Source organism: Nothobranchius furzeri, chromosome 18 (genome assembly GCF_043380555.1).
Source record: "Nothobranchius furzeri strain GRZ-AD chromosome 18, NfurGRZ-RIMD1, whole genome shotgun sequence".
In the NCBI taxonomy this organism is placed as follows: Eukaryota; Metazoa; Chordata; class Actinopteri; order Cyprinodontiformes; family Nothobranchiidae; genus Nothobranchius; species Nothobranchius furzeri.
In genome coordinates, this window is record NC_091758.1 from 25,432,017 (window position 1) to 25,448,875 (window position 16,859).

Below are 16,859 nucleotides of genomic sequence, written 5' to 3' on the forward strand. Positions count from 1 at the left end.
CAGATCCCAATGCAGCGTAAAACTGACGTGATAAGATATCCGCTGATGCGGCACAGAACCAGCTCATTTAACCGCACCTAAACCTTAACATTTCACTATTTATAACCTTCCCCTCTCCCTCATCCTAACCTTAACCCTCATTTAACCGATGCGGCACCGAACCACCTCGTTTAACCGCACCTAAACCTTTACGTTTCGCTATTTATAACCTTTCCCTCTCCCTCATCCTAACCTTAACCCTCTTGCTACCTAAAACATTACTCTCACTGCGATCAAGCGTTTGTTTCCCCTGTATTCTGACTCTGACAGTCAGAGTCTGTCTGTCAATTTTCATATTTGCCGCCCAAGGGGAACGTTAGAACATACCATCTGGCGAGGGGTAGGTTACACATACCCTCTACTTTTGACCTCCACCTTGGTAGTTGAAACCTCCCCCTCGCGTTGGCTCAGTCCAAACTCGACCAATCACGAGGCGGCTCCCGCCATTCACTTCATAGAGCCGGCTTTTAGAGCGATCGACACACACTAATGTGTTCGCTAGCAAGATGGTTAAGGTTAGGATAGGGGTGAGGGGAAGGTTAAATAAGAGGATAAGGTTAAATAAGAGGATAAGGTTAAGGTGAGGTAAAATGAGCTTGTTTAGTGCCCTGGCTGCGGACATCCCATCGCGTCAGTGTAACGCTGCATTGGGATCTGCAGTCAAATAAGGGGAAAACCCCTTTTCGCACATAAGTAACGAAAAAGGGCACTTTTGGCGTCAGGGGTCTGACGTGGAGGGTGGCTGACCAAGCGTTTGTTTTAGACGCGCTGGGAGTGAGAACGTGTTGCTCCTGGAGAGTGTTGCAAAGCAATTGCCCGGCAGGACCACAGAGGGCGTACCGCTGTTCTGTGGTATCCTGTCATGTAACGGTCCAAGATAGTGTGTTTATATTATGTTTTTTGTGTATATAAGAGACTTTTAACACGGACATATTTGTCTCTCATTCTCCCACCTCTAAACCCACGTTTCCTGTCATTTCCGTCCACAAATAAAACACTTGCTGCGCATCTTTTCACTCCTCCAGTCACAGGAGAATTAAACGTTCATATTTTTAGAGTTTTTTCGCGCGGTATTCTTCAAGCTTCTCCGTGTCTGCCGCTAGTTATCCTTGGCTCTCTTTGCAATGGCGGCGCTGTAAACAACAGCGGCATCCTGACCAATCACAAGCTTGTGTAATCTGTCGCGTTCGACGGATGTTTAAAAAAGTGGGCTCAACTCCGTACGTACTTGCGTGCCTGCCGGAGCCCTACGCAAGGACGGATAATGGCGTTGCGTGTCTCTGCACTGGCGCAGACGGAGAAGCATAAATCAAGCTTTAACCTCACGGAGAGAGTTGACAGATCAGTACGGATTGGAATAGAATGATTTTGCCATTATTGGACCTGGAGGGGTTGAAGACCAACAGAACTCTAAGGCAGAGAGGAAATTATGTACCCAAAACAATTCTTATCTGAATCTGGTGCCCTTGAAGCCTGTGAGGCTGATGTGAAAACTCCCCCCTCAGAAGAAATGTGGAATGCTGCCGTTGCTATGGAAACCCTTTCTCCCTATCCCAGCCTGGGTGGGACTGTGACAGGTGAAGGCCATGGAACTGTATCTAGAACCCTTTTCAGATTGACAATCTGGAATATGTGTGGACAATTCAGTCCGGTTTTGAACCAGAACTGTGTTTTCAGACACACCACTTTTGTACCGGAACTTGTTCTTTCGGCTGCCTTCACACAGCAGGGAAAAGTTCCAGATGTCTGAGGGGGGGGGAGACGTATGGACTTATGTTAAGCATAATTCTGCGCACACGAAGATGCATAAGAGACCTGGATGATGAAGCTCAATGGTTAAAGGAATCACGGAAGCGGTGTGAAGCGCTCCGTCGCGCTTCTAGGCGGTACCGTAGGAGGCGAGCTGCCGTGATTCGCCGCATGCTACAGGAGTGAACTATCTAGGTGCGCACAGCGTCCCCCGGTCCCCTTCTCCTCCCCCTCCTCCCTGTCCGGAACTCGACCTCACCAGTCTGAAGCAGCCACCCGTGACAAGTCCGGACTTGTTACTAGGGGTGTCGTCCGGTTTAATTACGGAAAACGTTATCCGGATGTTTGTATTCAGACACAAAGGTCTTACGGACAGAGTCCTGAACATTTCCGTTTTTCATGGCCTGTCTGAAGGGGGCTCAAGAGTCAATGTGCTCTCTAACCCGTTATCTCCCTCCCCTGTCCAAATGGAGGTGATGAGCGCTGCTCTTGCGGCTGCATGCCCTGAAGTGAGGAGAGTCCCAACCCTACCTCCCCTTCTAGTGGACACTTATGTTGTGTAATGTCTGAAGTCTGTGTGCATATCTGTCTGAGGTGTTTTTTTGCATAGCAAAGCTACCCTCTCTGTCGGGGGTAACTCTGAAGTGCCTTTTTTCCCCTCCCCCTGACTCTATCCTCATATAAACCCTCTTGATCTATAAAGCCGTGCGTACACTGTGCGACTTTTTCACTTTTTTGAGCTGATTTTCCACTCATGCGAGAATCCACGAGATCGGGGCGAGTTTTGCGCCAAGCGTCGTGTAGTGTACAGGGGGTCACGAGAGGCGATTAACACCACGTGACCAGCTACCGAACAGCAATCGTGAGCTCGCACGGACTTCTGGCGTGTTTAATATTTCGCTCCTCCCTCATGAGGGTATCGCACTATTGAAGTGGCGCTGCGAGCAGCTGCGACCCAAAAAGTATCAGAACCGCTCACGGCGCATGCGCGCGCAATCCTGCATCAACACCGCTCGCCCGCTATTTCCCTAATAACACACGTTGTTCATTTTTATTTCTACTCGTTTTTCTACTCACAAAGATTGTCAAGAAAGCGTGTTTGTCTTGTTCATGTCAAATTAAACAGATCACAAAACACAGATTTACTTTCTTTATTTCGTTTTCCTCATCCAACCCCCATAAATCCCTGTGTGTCCTCCTGCAGCACTCCCGAAGGACAACAGGCAAGACAAGACAAAAAAGTCTGACGTGTTGTGTAAAAACTGCTACTTTTAGCATATTTTTTAGGGCCGACGTGTTGCTACCAGACGTACAGTGTGAGCAGTCAGATCGCATCCGAGAACTGGGTCGTGCAGTGTGAGCACATGACTCGTGAGATCTGCTCTGCGAGGAAGTCGTACAGTTTGAGCTGAAGCTGAGTGCTACGAGTGAAAAAGTCGCACAGTGTACGCCCGGCTTTACTGTAGCGCGACTCGTTTTGCGAAGGACCACAGTCACCAATTCTTGTCATGTGTGTATGTATGTATGTCTGATCTCAGAATTGTGTGTACTAAAACAATTGAATTTCCCTCTGGGATTAATAAAGTATTTTTGAATTAGAATTTAATTGAATTTGAACACAATTTTCTGCTTCCTTATCATGTGATGTGTGACGTACGCGGATGAAGATCGGCTTTAGAGCTGGAATGTTTCTTCTCACGGAGCGGGGGCTCGTTCCCACGCCCACATAGCAAAAAAATGAGTGAACGGTTGGATTTAAAATGACAACTTTAGTCGTCAATGGCAGTGACTGAGTTAAGAAAAAGCATCAAAGTCTTTCTAATGGTCTAAAACCAGTTTCATTTATTATCCATAAATAATGTTTACAGAATATGAGACATTATTTACTAAATTCAGTGGATGGTTGGCAAATGTTCATGAATGAAACTTTAATCATTTTTTCAGAAAACATTTAGTGCTTTTTTATTTTTTCTGGGCCGGTTGAACGAGGACACAGGAGTAGTTATACCTGAATCTTCATGTCTCAGCTTTGCACCCGTAACAACACATGCATGTTATGATGTAACTCCAGTGTTTTCCCCTGCCTGTGTTCCCAGTCCCTTCTCACTTTCCTCGCTTTTTTTTCCACCCTGGTCTCTAGACAATGAGGATTAATGCGATGCGGTCACAAGTTGTCTATTTATACCACCAACAACGTATGGAAGAGTAGCAGCGTGTGGCTTTGCACATTAACACGGAACGCTACAACACAGCAGATGCTTCCATTTCGGTTTGGTGACACTGCTGTGCAGAGAATTTGTATCATTGTTCTTAGAAATGCCCATATGTGCTGTGGCTTCATGTCATGGGTGGAAATTTGTCCATGTCTTTATTTTTACTTTTTTTGGGGGGGTGGGGGGTGGGGGGGGGGTCCCTGTGAGGTTGCACAAGGTTAATCTAAAATATCTTAACTCAGATCACCATTCTGCGGTCATTAGTGCTCATCTGGTGTCTTATAAATTGCTGGCGGGGGCTTCAAACATCTCATTAATAAATCATTCGGGGAAAATAACAGATGACACAACCGGGTTCTCATTCCCTTTAGAGAAGTCACGTGCAATTTCTTTTTTTACCAAATGCTTTTTTCCATTCCTGTGGTTTGTTATGTCATTTGGAAAGTACGTTGGTAAAATTTTATTAAAGCGTCATGACATTATTGAGTTTCATTCCTGCCATGGTTGCATTTTACCTTATCTGTGTCTTATCATAAACAACTCAGACACTTTTACTTTTATTTTTTCATGTCCTTTTTTAGTCTGATTTCTTCTCTTCTTTTAATCGTCCCTTCTTGTCTTATGCCTCTAAGCTAATCTTACTCTTCTCTTGTTGCCAGCACCAGATCTGTATCTTCGCTCGGTTGGCCATCTCCACGCAGGTTAAAAATAACTATCAACATTTTTTGCTTCATGTCCTGAGAGGTCCACTTTCTTCTCACACTTGAGGAACCATGGGAAAAGAATCTTTCCCTTACGCACATGGCCCTCATAATAACAAACGGGGTATACATAAAACATCCAGGCTCACGCGTTTGTTTTTGAAAGCTTAGCTCAAACACACACAGAATAAAGCCTCGTTCGCTCCAGGATCACAGCGCTAAAATAGTAAGGTTAGAAGAACAGTGAGACTGTTTGTACTGAAACAAAACCTGCGCTGTGGGAAAGCAGAGGACTTTTCTGCTGCTGTGTAAGTATTGGAAAACTGCTGAAACAACAAACCGAGATAAATGTCCGCAGGGGAAGAAAGAAACAGACTAAGACAAAAAAAATGCAGATTTGGAGGGAAAAGTTTAACACGAGTAAGGAGATAATTGCTGCGAGTTCAGGTGTGGAGCGGTGTCAATGTGCACTAAAGCTGGGAGCGCAGGGAGAATTCATGGGGGTGGCAGGTCAGACACTGCTGACACACTCGGATCAGCATTGAGATTGTTTCCACTGGAAGGAATTCCAGGAATGAGCTAGAAGAGCTATCAATGACTTCACTTGGAGGACAACAGTTTTAATGCTCAGCCAGGCACACGCACACACATGCTCTCACACACTTTTAAAGATACCATGCCTCACTCCAACAGTGGTGTGTGAGACAATGTCCGTCGCCCCTGTACTGTGGGCTCAGTGAACACAGCTGCTGATAGCTCTGATCTGCGACAGGGTCATTAAAGGGTTTAGTTAAGGTGTTCCAAAAGGATCCTTTAAATATTTCTAACAAGTATATAAAACCATGTCATGGCCAATTAAGCCACCGTCAGTTCTAGGAACAATCAGAGTTTACAAAATAGATCAAGTCATTTAGTAAGTATGATTTACCAAGGGCTTAAGACACAGTCATCACTTTCAATGAACTGATTTATTAGCTCTTTCTTTGATGGATGATCTCTCATGACATCATAAGCTCGTGTGGGATCTGTACTCATGTACACGTAGCTGGGCTTTGGTATAAATATCCTCCACCACCCACGTAGGAAAAAACCATTTTATGTTGAGCAGAAAATCCATTGCTTGTGAAGCACGTTAATAAGCATGCCAAGCCTGAAGGTGGCAAGTTCCCCAAATCTTTAGCGTTTTTGCCGGAAAAACATTCCTTGGAATGTAGACAATGACCGTCTTTTACGTCTTCTTTTGCTAGTGTTCACATAGAGCAGTTATTGAAACAAGTAAACACAGGTTGCACATGTGACGTCAGACCATTTTTGTACACAACAAAACTTAAACCTTATTTCTGCAAATTTTCTCTTTAGTTAGACTTTTTGAAAGAATCTTTTTTCGTGACATATATCTTCACTGTCATGTGGACACGAGGCCAAATCGTAGATAATTATCTTTATTACATGGGCTACCCGGCTATGTGTGTACAGAAAGTCAGACTGTTGAGGGAACAACTCTCAGCTTATATCACACCAACTATTAGTTCAAAGATGCGGTTCACTCGTTTAACTGACACATTTGCAGTGGTCTCTAGTAGGAAGGAATGCCTTGTGAGTTGTACTCTGGGTACAGAAAGTCCTGGTGCTCCTGTTTCAGGATCTAGAAGATTGCCATTCTGACTGCAGGGTTTAGAGTCTTATTTCCTGATATTTGCACATCTCGACTCTGATTGGTCAACAGCAATGAGACTCTACCACTGACTCCATTTGCTTTCTTCATAAATCTTCATAAATAACACAAGCCTGGAGGAGTTTTGCCATGTTGCTAACAGTTAGCTTCTACTAGGCCGAGATGTTGCTGCTGTTTCCTGGACGCTAAACCAACAACAGTCTTCCCCGTCGTGAGTCAAGATGGGTGAGTCCATAAATGTTAACTGACAGCATTATATCACACTGTCAGACTTTTCAAATGCTACAGTTTCACCATCATTTACCGAAACATCTACCGAAGTCAAATTCCTTGTAAATGTAATTCTACTTGGCCAATAAATCTGAAATCTGAAATCTGAATCATTTTTCTGCCAGAAGCTAATGCAGGAGATAGATGTAGGAGACTTTTTTGCTGTTCACCCTGCACGAAAAACACAGAGTGACTGATTATAATCAGAAATAACCATTAAAATATGGGTTTTCAGTGAACTACACCTTTAATATTTGTAGAACTGATTGAATTTTAGTCATTTCTGTGTTGGCTAAAGTGACCAACTGTGGCAGCCATCTTAGGTTGAGTTCAAACAGCAATCAGTTGTGTGTTGGTGGCGATTCTCAGTCATCCACGACATGATAATCTTAAAAATTGGTAGTATGATGTTGCTGCGCAAATAGGAAATGCTTGTGTTTAATGTGACACCTTAATTCACATCACCCTGTCCTAAGCATGTGTGACAGTGTGAGCATCCTAACACAGTGTCCCGTTTGATCATGCGCCCTGGCTCCTTGGCTAAGGGGATGTTCCTTTGGCTGACTGGTTAGAGCGTATGACTCACCCGGGAGTCTGGGGATCGAATCCCGCCCGGGCCCTTGTTTCTCCACCTTGCCACACATGCTTAAAGATTCTGAGTTGAAGACAAACCTCCTCCACAGGGTTTCATAAATAATTTGATCACAAAGGTGTTTGTTGAAATATGGAGGCAGAACCAGCGCTGAAGTCAAGAGCTGCTCAAAATATCAAAATGTTACAAAAAGATGCTGCAGGGCCCTTTTTTTATTTCTCCTTAACCTCCAAAGCAAAGGACCTTTTTTATTATTAAAACTGCAGCATATTGGTTTCTCCTGCAATATTGAGAGACGTTAAGATCAGAGGGCTATGACTGACGTCACATCACTGCGCAGTCGGGTGCAAGTCTGTATCTGTTTGGACTGTGTGTCTAACGTCTTCTAATTTTATGTTTCCATGATCTCAGTACTTCTTCCACCAAGATCAAATAAGTGCGAGTAGATAAGTCTCAAAAAATTTGATTCAAAATCAGACGCACTCTGCTGTTCGCCTTTGTCAGCTTCAGAATATTTACAACAGGTTATTTTTTTTCTAATTTTCTTTTCAAAGAAGGACGTGGGATGGAAAATCTCATTGTTTCCCTTCCAGGAAGTGACCATGAGGCGCTGCACTTTGGCCAGTAAGTCAGGTTTCTGCTCCATCACAGCAACTCTGACTTCATGACAATCTAACTTCACCTCAAAGGTAACTAATGAAGTAAGCCAGAGCCATCTCCAGTGATGTACTGCAACAGCAGATTACCCAAGAAGTTTCCATTGTAACTGTAATCTGAAAGTCTGTTTATTCTCCTAAATCCCCATTCGAGCCTTTTCAATGTTTTATTAGACTTGTATAGCAGTTTATACTGGAGGAGTGGCTTCTGCAGACCCACGTGCCCTCAGTATTATCAGATATTTCTGGGTTACACCACCAGTTCTGACAAGAGTTCTCCATATTACGATGTTAAATAGTTTAAACTGAAAGTTGCCATGTTCAGAATGAGATTTTGGTCCAAGTAAGAGAAATATTTTGTGCAAGAAGACAGGAAGTTGCATGTGGCCTGCTCTCGCTTCTATTTATACACACACACTTCATGCATCTGTTTTTATAGAAGAGACGTTCTGAATGCGAGATGCCAAGCAGGAAGCAACACTGCATTTCTCAAAACCACTGCAGGAGATACAAAGAGGCCTATTCCAGAGGTAAAAGAAACTGAAGACCTATGTGTATAGCAAATTCAGTTCTTTATTTACAACATCTTTAATAATCAATGAGAAACACGGTGTAAATAGAAAAAAAAAAAAAAAAAAAAAAGACACCAAGACAAAGATGGCGACTAAACTCCCTGAGCTTTACAAAAGCAATGTGGGACCTGTAGGTGACATGATTTATACACAGCCCTAATGCCACACAGATTAAAACGTTAGTCATGCATCTACAACAATAAAACATTGTTCACCAAGTCCTCTTGAATGAATTGTGAAAAATGAAACCGGCAGATAAAACGACAACACTCCAGCGAACACCTTTTGGTAAATGCCACTTTCAGGTCTTGCCTTTATGGTTATGCAAACTAATCCCACAGAGCAACCAGAATCTCGGAGTCAAAGTATGGTTGTCATCAAAAAACAGGAAGACTTGGAAAAGAAAGTTGTTTCAGCACATCACTAAACTTCAGGGGCTCACGCGCTGGAACATGCGTTTACATCCTTCACTGAGTCTGTCGTTGCTTTATTAAGTGCTTTTGCTTCGAAAATTTACCCCCCCCCCCCCTCAGCTTTCCCATCTGAACCTTCATGCTACATCTAAAGTTTGCTTAGTCATCCAAATACTGCTTCATAGAGGCCAATGTGATGACAGAAATAAGCATTCCTCTGGTGTCAGTGCCTGTAAAGTGAGTTCAGTTACACAGCAGAGTAAAATGCACCCCCTCCCCCCACACACCCCTTTTCTTGTTCTCTGAATCCACAAGTTAGACAAAAAACTAAAACATACACTGAACACCCAATCCTCCAAAAACAAAACTCCCTTCTAAAGAGAAGTCTTCAAACAGCAGTGGCAATAATTATTAAAGCAAATAAAATAAAATAAAAACAGTGTACTGTACAATAATCCCCACAGGTATCACAATAGTTCTGCACATAAGGATGAAGACATGTCAGCCATTCTGGAGTCCAGTAAGTGCAGCAGGAAGCCCCACAGAGCTGGTGATGATCTGCTGCCGTGTGATAGAGCATCGAGTTGAGACATGACCGTGGACAACAAATGAAGGAAGTGTGGCCTAGAGTTCTGCATCGTCCAATTGGCATCCATGTTGAAGGATTTCAGCACAAGATACATTGTGGATCCCTCTACCAGCTAGAGTGGTGTGTGTGCGTGCTTGTGTGTGTGTGTGTGTTCCTGTAAAGTGTAACCAATGTGTGAAAGTCCCTCAGAACCTGCGTGCACAGGTGCTGAACAACCTCTAGTGCTGAGAATTCTGTGCTGGTTGTCCATTTTGGTCACTGACATCAATATGCTCCTCTTCTTCCTCCTCCTCCTCCTCCTCTTCCTCTTCGCTGACCAGGAACTCATCAGGTGGCCAGCGAAGCTCTCCACTCTCAACGTCTCCTTCTGTCGGCTCAACCACGATGGACGGTAGACGATCTTTGAGCTTACAGCAGCGATCAAAATCCGAAGGGTCTGGGAATATCTGGAGGAGAAGCATAAAATGTTTTAGAAAAGATATTCCAGATGAGTCACTTCTCCCCTTCCTCACTAGTGCATGTGTACATCCAGCATCCCTTTACCTGCTGTAATCGGAGAGCCAAACAATAAGTCACTTGCAAGTAGTAATTGCTTAAGTGTTCATAAGAGCAAACATTTTCATGCAGTTTTATCTCACGGTCTTGAAAGTTTTTCCTGGAAGAAGCATGCAGAATTGCATCCTAGATTGGTTAAAATAAATCATCTCCCAGAGAGTTTTATGAAAAGATGCAGACTCTTCTAAACATGGCACGTTCCTGTTTGGCTCCAAGCTGAAGAGCATCAGATATTCCCCGTTCCAGCAGGATAAAGAACAAACCTCAGACTTTCTCAGGAAATCATCCCCCTAGGGAGGGGCTGAAAAGTAAAAGCCTGCCACTCCTGGTCCAAAAACAGCAGTTTCTTATGCCGTTTGGATAAAGTGGATGAATATTTTTAGATCTGCATATTTCACTCCGAGTCACCGGGGGTGGGGGCACTGTCGCTGTCTGGGCAAAGAGCCGAATGGAAAAGAAAGCTTTCCGAGACGGCAGATAAAGAGATCCAGCTGTGTCCGAGTCTTCCTGAATTCCAGAAAAGATAAACGAGGATCAGGAAAGATGAGCTATAAATAAATCAAAACTCAGGTGATTTAGGAGTGTTTTCTTGGGTAGACTCATTAGGACATAAAGGTCATTATGTGGATAATTATTGGGTGCATCTGCATTTTCTGTCCACATCAGTACTCTGTGTGTCAGCAGCAGGGAGTTGGACAGAGTGACTTTGCCTTAGGACAAGTGCACATAATAGGTCACTTCATTATTATTTTCAGGAAAATGGGCAGGGACAGCAGAGTTAACAGTCTTCGAGGTTTGTCTCTTAGTCCTAAGAAATCTGTTCACTTAAAAAAAGCATTTCAGAGAACATCTGGAATTTCATGCAGCTCAACTCCAGTTGGAGGAAGTGACGGGGCGCCATCGCAAGTCTCAGATGTTGGGCAAAAAGGTTGAGACGAGGAAATGCAAAAAGGATCAAGCAACATTCCGATGTTTCTTCTTCCTTTTCCCCTCATCCGCCCAAGACTCACAGCTGGAGTGAACCAAGTCTTCATCCCTTCCATCACTAGACTGCTACATTTCATCACTAAACCAAATATAACTTATTTTGAAACAGCCACTTTTTTCTAAACCAAACTGCTCACAGTTAATTCAGCAGTGACACGCACCAAAGGAGGTTCAATAACAGCTCCTTTTGTTCCATTTCCTGCTTCGGTATAAAAGAAAACGCTAAAGCAGGCGAGCAGTGGTTAACTCTCAAAAATGGCCGACAGCGAAACAAAGCTCTGGTGTCAAAAACACCTGATAGTTGCTTTTCTGTTCTGTGAAAGCTGCTGGGTTTCAACCACACATCTGAACTTTGACCCGTCACGCCGCAACAACAGAATTCAATCAGCTGTCCAAATTCTTGTCGTTTACATTTAAAACCCTCTAGAGTTCACAAACAGCCCCTGATAACCCTTTTTACAGTTCTGTTTGTACGGACGGTTGAAATGTCAAATCTACATAAAAGCAACACAACAAGGTGGGGATTTCGAGAGTCATGCTTCACCATCGTGTGTCTCCCACCTGGAAGGAGAGTCTGTCCTTGCTTGGGCTCAGCCTCATGTCCTCCATGGGGGTGCTGCTGATCATCACCTCAGTCATTTCTCCAACGGGCACAAACACTGGGCTGCAGGGTTGAAAGATGAGGCAGCCATTAGTGGTGTGATAACGGCACATTTGTCCAGACAAAATTCTCTAGAATGAAATATTTTCTCAACACAAAAAACAAAAATGCATCTTAGCAGATTAGTGCAGAGCTTTAATGAGTTTACATTTGATGCGGGGGGTGGGGGTGGGTGGGGGGGGGGGGGGGATTGGGTAGCTCCTGCTGAGTACAAATGAATAATTAAGGTTATGATCATTAGAAAATGTCAAACGGTAAACACCATGCAGATAAAGAGCAAAAGCTACAGTGTATTCACAACTGTTTAGGTCATGCTCTGAATCTTGACCACAAGGCCTTGCATTGCAAAGCTGCAGAGCTTGTGATGCTGCTTGCATGAGGCGACTGCTCCTAAACTCACTGATGTGCACTTACATTCGCCACCAGGCAACAGGCAGCATGAGCGTGATGGGGCGGGCTGTGGTATCAATGCTCAAGAGCTTGATGTGGCTCGGACAAACTTTCCATTTCAATAGAAGGTGCAAGACTTTCTAATGAAAGCATTTTAATAGTTCAAGGCAAAAAGGACCCATGTCTTGAGCAGTCTCAAAGCAGACATGCTAGAAGTTTAGCAGCTTTCTCACACCATTTAAAGCCCAGAGCCTGGTGGTCTGTTGCCACAGGCGTGTGGTCACAGAGTTCTACACTTATCTAGAACAAAGAAATAAACATGACGGAGCATTTGCTGGACTCAGACGTAATCGCCGCATGTACTCGTGTACTTTTGTTATGGTACAGGGTGCTCGACCTTGACTTGACCTACTCCAACAAAATCTTACTGTAGCAGGTCAACTAAAAGTGGGGATTAAAACATGATTTTATGGGATTATTGAAAAGCATTTCATTTTCTTCTCTATTAAAATCCAACAGCAGGGAACTGGATGATGTTGGGATGTTTGAAGACACTAGTTCGTTTAAAATGTCAGGATCTACTCCAAGTCCCTTCAGCCATGAAACAAACTGTACGGTGAAGATCATCCTCAAGTTATGACTCAGATCAAGAATTTTTTACTTTTCTCAGAACACATTTGAAAGCCTATAATAGAAACAAATCAAGTTTCATGCTGATCTAAAGGCCAACACGAACCTTTCGCTCTCTTAGCGTCTTATTCGAACAAATATCCTGTTAAGTGTCTCATGTGAGGAACAGATAGGGTCATTCATGCAGCCTTGTAAGCCTTCAGGATCAACAGCCAGACTGTACAACCTTCAGAGGGATCATCAACTTCTCATCTCCTTCGATTCTATTTGAAAACAAGCAGCCATCTAATTACCCAAATTAGCAGGCAGCATGCTGATGACTCAGTCAGGTGACATGAGTCATTCAGTTTCAGGAGATCAATAATTCTCTGAGGCAAGGGCAGTTTCCATCTATTCCACTTAAACATTTTCCTTTCACACATCAGGTCGCAGGCTGGCTTTAAAACGGAGTTCCAGACACTTAAAAATCAATGCTTGGCTGAAACGATGAGTAGATGTCTAAAAAACACAAGAAAGGAGGCTTGATGTATGCAAACATGGGAAAAACATAGGTGACTGCTTTTGTGTCCATGTTATCCCTGAGTGAGGTGCAGAGGAGGAGGAGGGCCAAGGGATAAAGAGCGACAGTGAAGACCTGAAGAGACGAGTAAAACTGGAGAAGGAAGGGAGTGAGAGGAAAGGGATAAACATTTAGGCCCTGCCAGTTATATTTCTGCTCAGGGATCATATAAACATCCTGCTCAGCTAAGAATAACAGAACTTTGACTAATAAAACATAAAGGGGCACAATGAGGAGGAAGTGGGAGTGCACCAGTGACAATGCAACCTGGGAAGAAACAAACACGCTCCAACCTCATCGAGCGTCAGAGGACCAACATGTCCTCAAGTGGAATACCAAACATCTAGAGGGTTTGGAGGTTCTCAGATAAATGTTGGTGTCAAGCAGAAGTTTATCTGCACCACAGAACATGGATCTGCCTGAATCTGCATCTTAACAACCATATTCCTTCTTAATGGAGCACGGCTGGCAGGGCAGATGGCAGCAAATCTCTACCTTTTGACCTCGTCGACATAACCGACACCTGATCCTGCCAACTTCCTGATTCCACTGTCCGCGGGAACAGATACAAAGCAAGACGCCTCTACCAGCCATGTTCAGCACAAGGTGTGTGTGAAAAATCACTAAACCCTGACACACTCTGCCATTGACATGTAGTTTGATACATTCACACATCCACACATCCTCATGCCTTTCATAACAATGTGGAAATAAAATGCTAGAAAAATAAAAATCCTTACTTTCCCTAAAATCCTAATGAGTCTGCAACAAGAGGCGGAGTCTTGCCTCAACACTGCTTTCCTTCTGCCACCCTGCAGCTCTTACTACCACCATAACTGTCAGCTTGTGTGGCTCTGCAGCAACGAGGAAGACCCCACAAGGGCTGGGGGAGGCTGTGGGTGGGCTTCAAGGCATCAACAAGCCCCTGAGGCTCTCCGATGTAGCTTAAGGTGTGAAAATAATATTTTCCCGTTCACCGAGAGTGAAAACATCTATTTAACAGAGCTCATCATTCCAGTTGAGGTCAATGAAAATATGGTTTGAAGAGATTTCTCAGCGTTCACATTACGAGACTAACAGGAGGAAAGTGGCTGCAGTGAAGAGCTCCACTTCCTGGAGAAGCTTTGAGGTTTTAAGTTTCAAAACTATTTCAAAGCAACGTGCACATCCTCTCTACAGTCTGCAAAATAAGCCTTTTTATGCATAAAGAAATATCGGTCATATATGTAGAAAAAAATAAACTCAATGATACCTACAAAGTCTGCAATGCACCTGCAAAACAGGAATAGAAAAGGGGAAAAAAACATGATTTAATTGAGAAAAAATTAAAAGACAGCCTCTAATAAACCAGACAGCTGAGGATGGGAAATAAAAAGATAACTTAAAATTTCCTACATCTCTAATCCGCTGCATTTTCCAACTTATGGGGCAAAACCAGACAGAAAATCTCTAAAGGAAACAAAGAGTGGGTGTAGTAACAACAAAAAAAGGTGGCTGATTCAGAGGGGAATCACCAAACTAAGTCAACCACAGGCTGTCATCTTTCTTTCCAGCCATCTACAGAGCTGACATGTTTGGCAAGCACGGCAATAACGCAAACGCAGCTCAAACCAAACCTGGAGTGGTGAAAAGACGAGAGAACTCACCAGTAGATCTGCGGGGGGAATACAGACATGAAGTCACACCTGCTGCCACTTCTGCTGATTAGGAGGTCTAATTAGGACAACTGCTGCCGCTGACTTCTGTCCTCTCAGGCTTTTCTGACTGTTTCCGTCCTGCCAGGTAATAGGTCACCTAGAACTGAGGAAGGGAGAATAAACCGAAACAAAGAGGCCGACAGGTGGAGAGAAGCTTCTCCGATTGACGCGACTGGTCAGAGACACAGCTGTGGAGTCTATTTAAGCGCGAGGCGTGCGCTCGGAGACGCGCCCCTCCCACTCCAAAAAATCTTCAATGGCAACTCATTAGAGGCGGCAGCCAATCAGGGGACTTAGGCCACGCCCCCTTCTCCAGCCCGGATGACGACAACAGCGACAGAAGCTGCTCATTGGGGATGGAAGAGAAGATGCTGCAACATGCGATTGATTGATTTGTAGTCTCCAAGGCAACATAGCGAAAGTCTTAGCTCTCACTTGAATGGCAAAAACACGCTGATCTGCCCATTTGGTAATCTGTGACATTAATCCAAATGAGGAGGAGCTGCCTGGATTCATTCATAAATATATCCAAGGGCAAGTCAACGTCTACCTGCGAGACGTCTACTAATAAAACACATCACAGATAATCTCTCTGATGTTCTGCAGCATCTCCCAACCTAATCATCAAAGTCCTACAAGCATCAATGCTCTGGATTGCATGTCAAGGCTGTGACCTTAGCAGATAGTTGACCTTCACATCTTCCAAAATGACTAGTTGCGTTTTTTCCCCGGCACACAGTGTTCTTGAACATTTGGGTCACGTAAAGGAGGTGCTTTGCATTGGTTGTACAGGCAGAGGGTAAAATACAGGTGGGCCGCCACTGCCACCTTGTGACCAAGTCCTCAGATGACTCGCATCTCCTAGAGCTGACTTGTAAACAATTTTTTTCTTAATTAAGGCAAAGTGAAAAAGCAAACAAAAACAAATGCTAATAAATTACGTTGCTTATGGTGCAATGTTGGCTTTGCTGAAACATAAACAAATCATGCATCCTCCTGTTGGTGCAGAAACTGATAAAAAAACATATTAGTATAACATATAAAAAACATATTAGTATAACATTCAGTTCACTCCAATCCATTCTCCTTGTTATGTTCTTTCTATCTTTCTTTTCAATCTCCATTGTTTTTTTCTTGCTTAATACACAGCATAGCAACGTTTTTACCTTGAAGTGCTGACAGTTTTGTAATGTGATGTTTATTTGACATGGACACAGCAATTACATTGGACAAACCAGATGCATTGTTTAGTGTGTTAGCACATGTGCTAATTTGCAACGCTTGTCCACAGAACCTTTCTAAAAAGTAGAGTACATTTAAATAAAATACGAAGAGATCAACAATGAATCAAACAGAAAACAGATTAAAATTTCAAACAAAGTTTCAGGGTCACAAGAAGATGGCGATTGTGTGACGCCAAAACTGTCAGCAATTCAAGATAAAACTTTGCTATGCTGTTATGCAAGAAAAAAGACCAATGGACATGGAATGTAATGAAAACATTACAAATAATTTATAAAGTTAAGACAAACACCTTACCAATCAATATCCATTTAATGCTTGAAAGAAGGACTAATCGGTATATGTTAAAAGAATTAGAAATATTTAAACAAGCGAGATTCATAATGGAAGTCAGTACTTCAGTAAATGGTGTTGGACTTTGGAATAACCTCAGCACTAACATAAGAGAATCAAAATCCCTGAATGCTTTAAAATGGATAAAATCAAGGGTACTAAAGGATTATAAGAACTAGATTAGGGTTTGCAACTGTTTATGTAAATTAGTGCAGGAATATTGTTATTTGACCTTGTGCTGGTTTATCACATTAGAGGATATTGTCCTTGATAAATTAATTGTGGTTTGAATTTTTCTTGTTTTCTTTTCTTTCAGATTTTTTAATAGTCTTTTTT

At 43.2% G+C, this 16,859-nt stretch overlaps 1 protein-coding gene across 1 annotated transcript; it reads right to left on the bottom strand.

Moving 5' to 3' along the window:
• Positions 1 to 9,446: 9,446 nt before the first annotated feature.
• lbh (LBH regulator of WNT signaling pathway) lies at positions 9,447 to 15,122 on the bottom strand. Its single transcript, XM_015969789.3, has 3 exons — positions 14,898 to 15,122; positions 11,573 to 11,675; positions 9,447 to 9,915 (listed from the first exon to the last, which is right to left on the bottom strand). The coding sequence occupies exons 1-3, from the start codon at positions 14,924 to 14,926 to the stop codon at positions 9,688 to 9,690; spliced, it is 360 nt and encodes a 119-aa protein (XP_015825275.3). The 5' UTR covers positions 14,927 to 15,122; the 3' UTR covers positions 9,447 to 9,687.
• Positions 15,123 to 16,859: the final 1,737 nt, after the last annotated feature.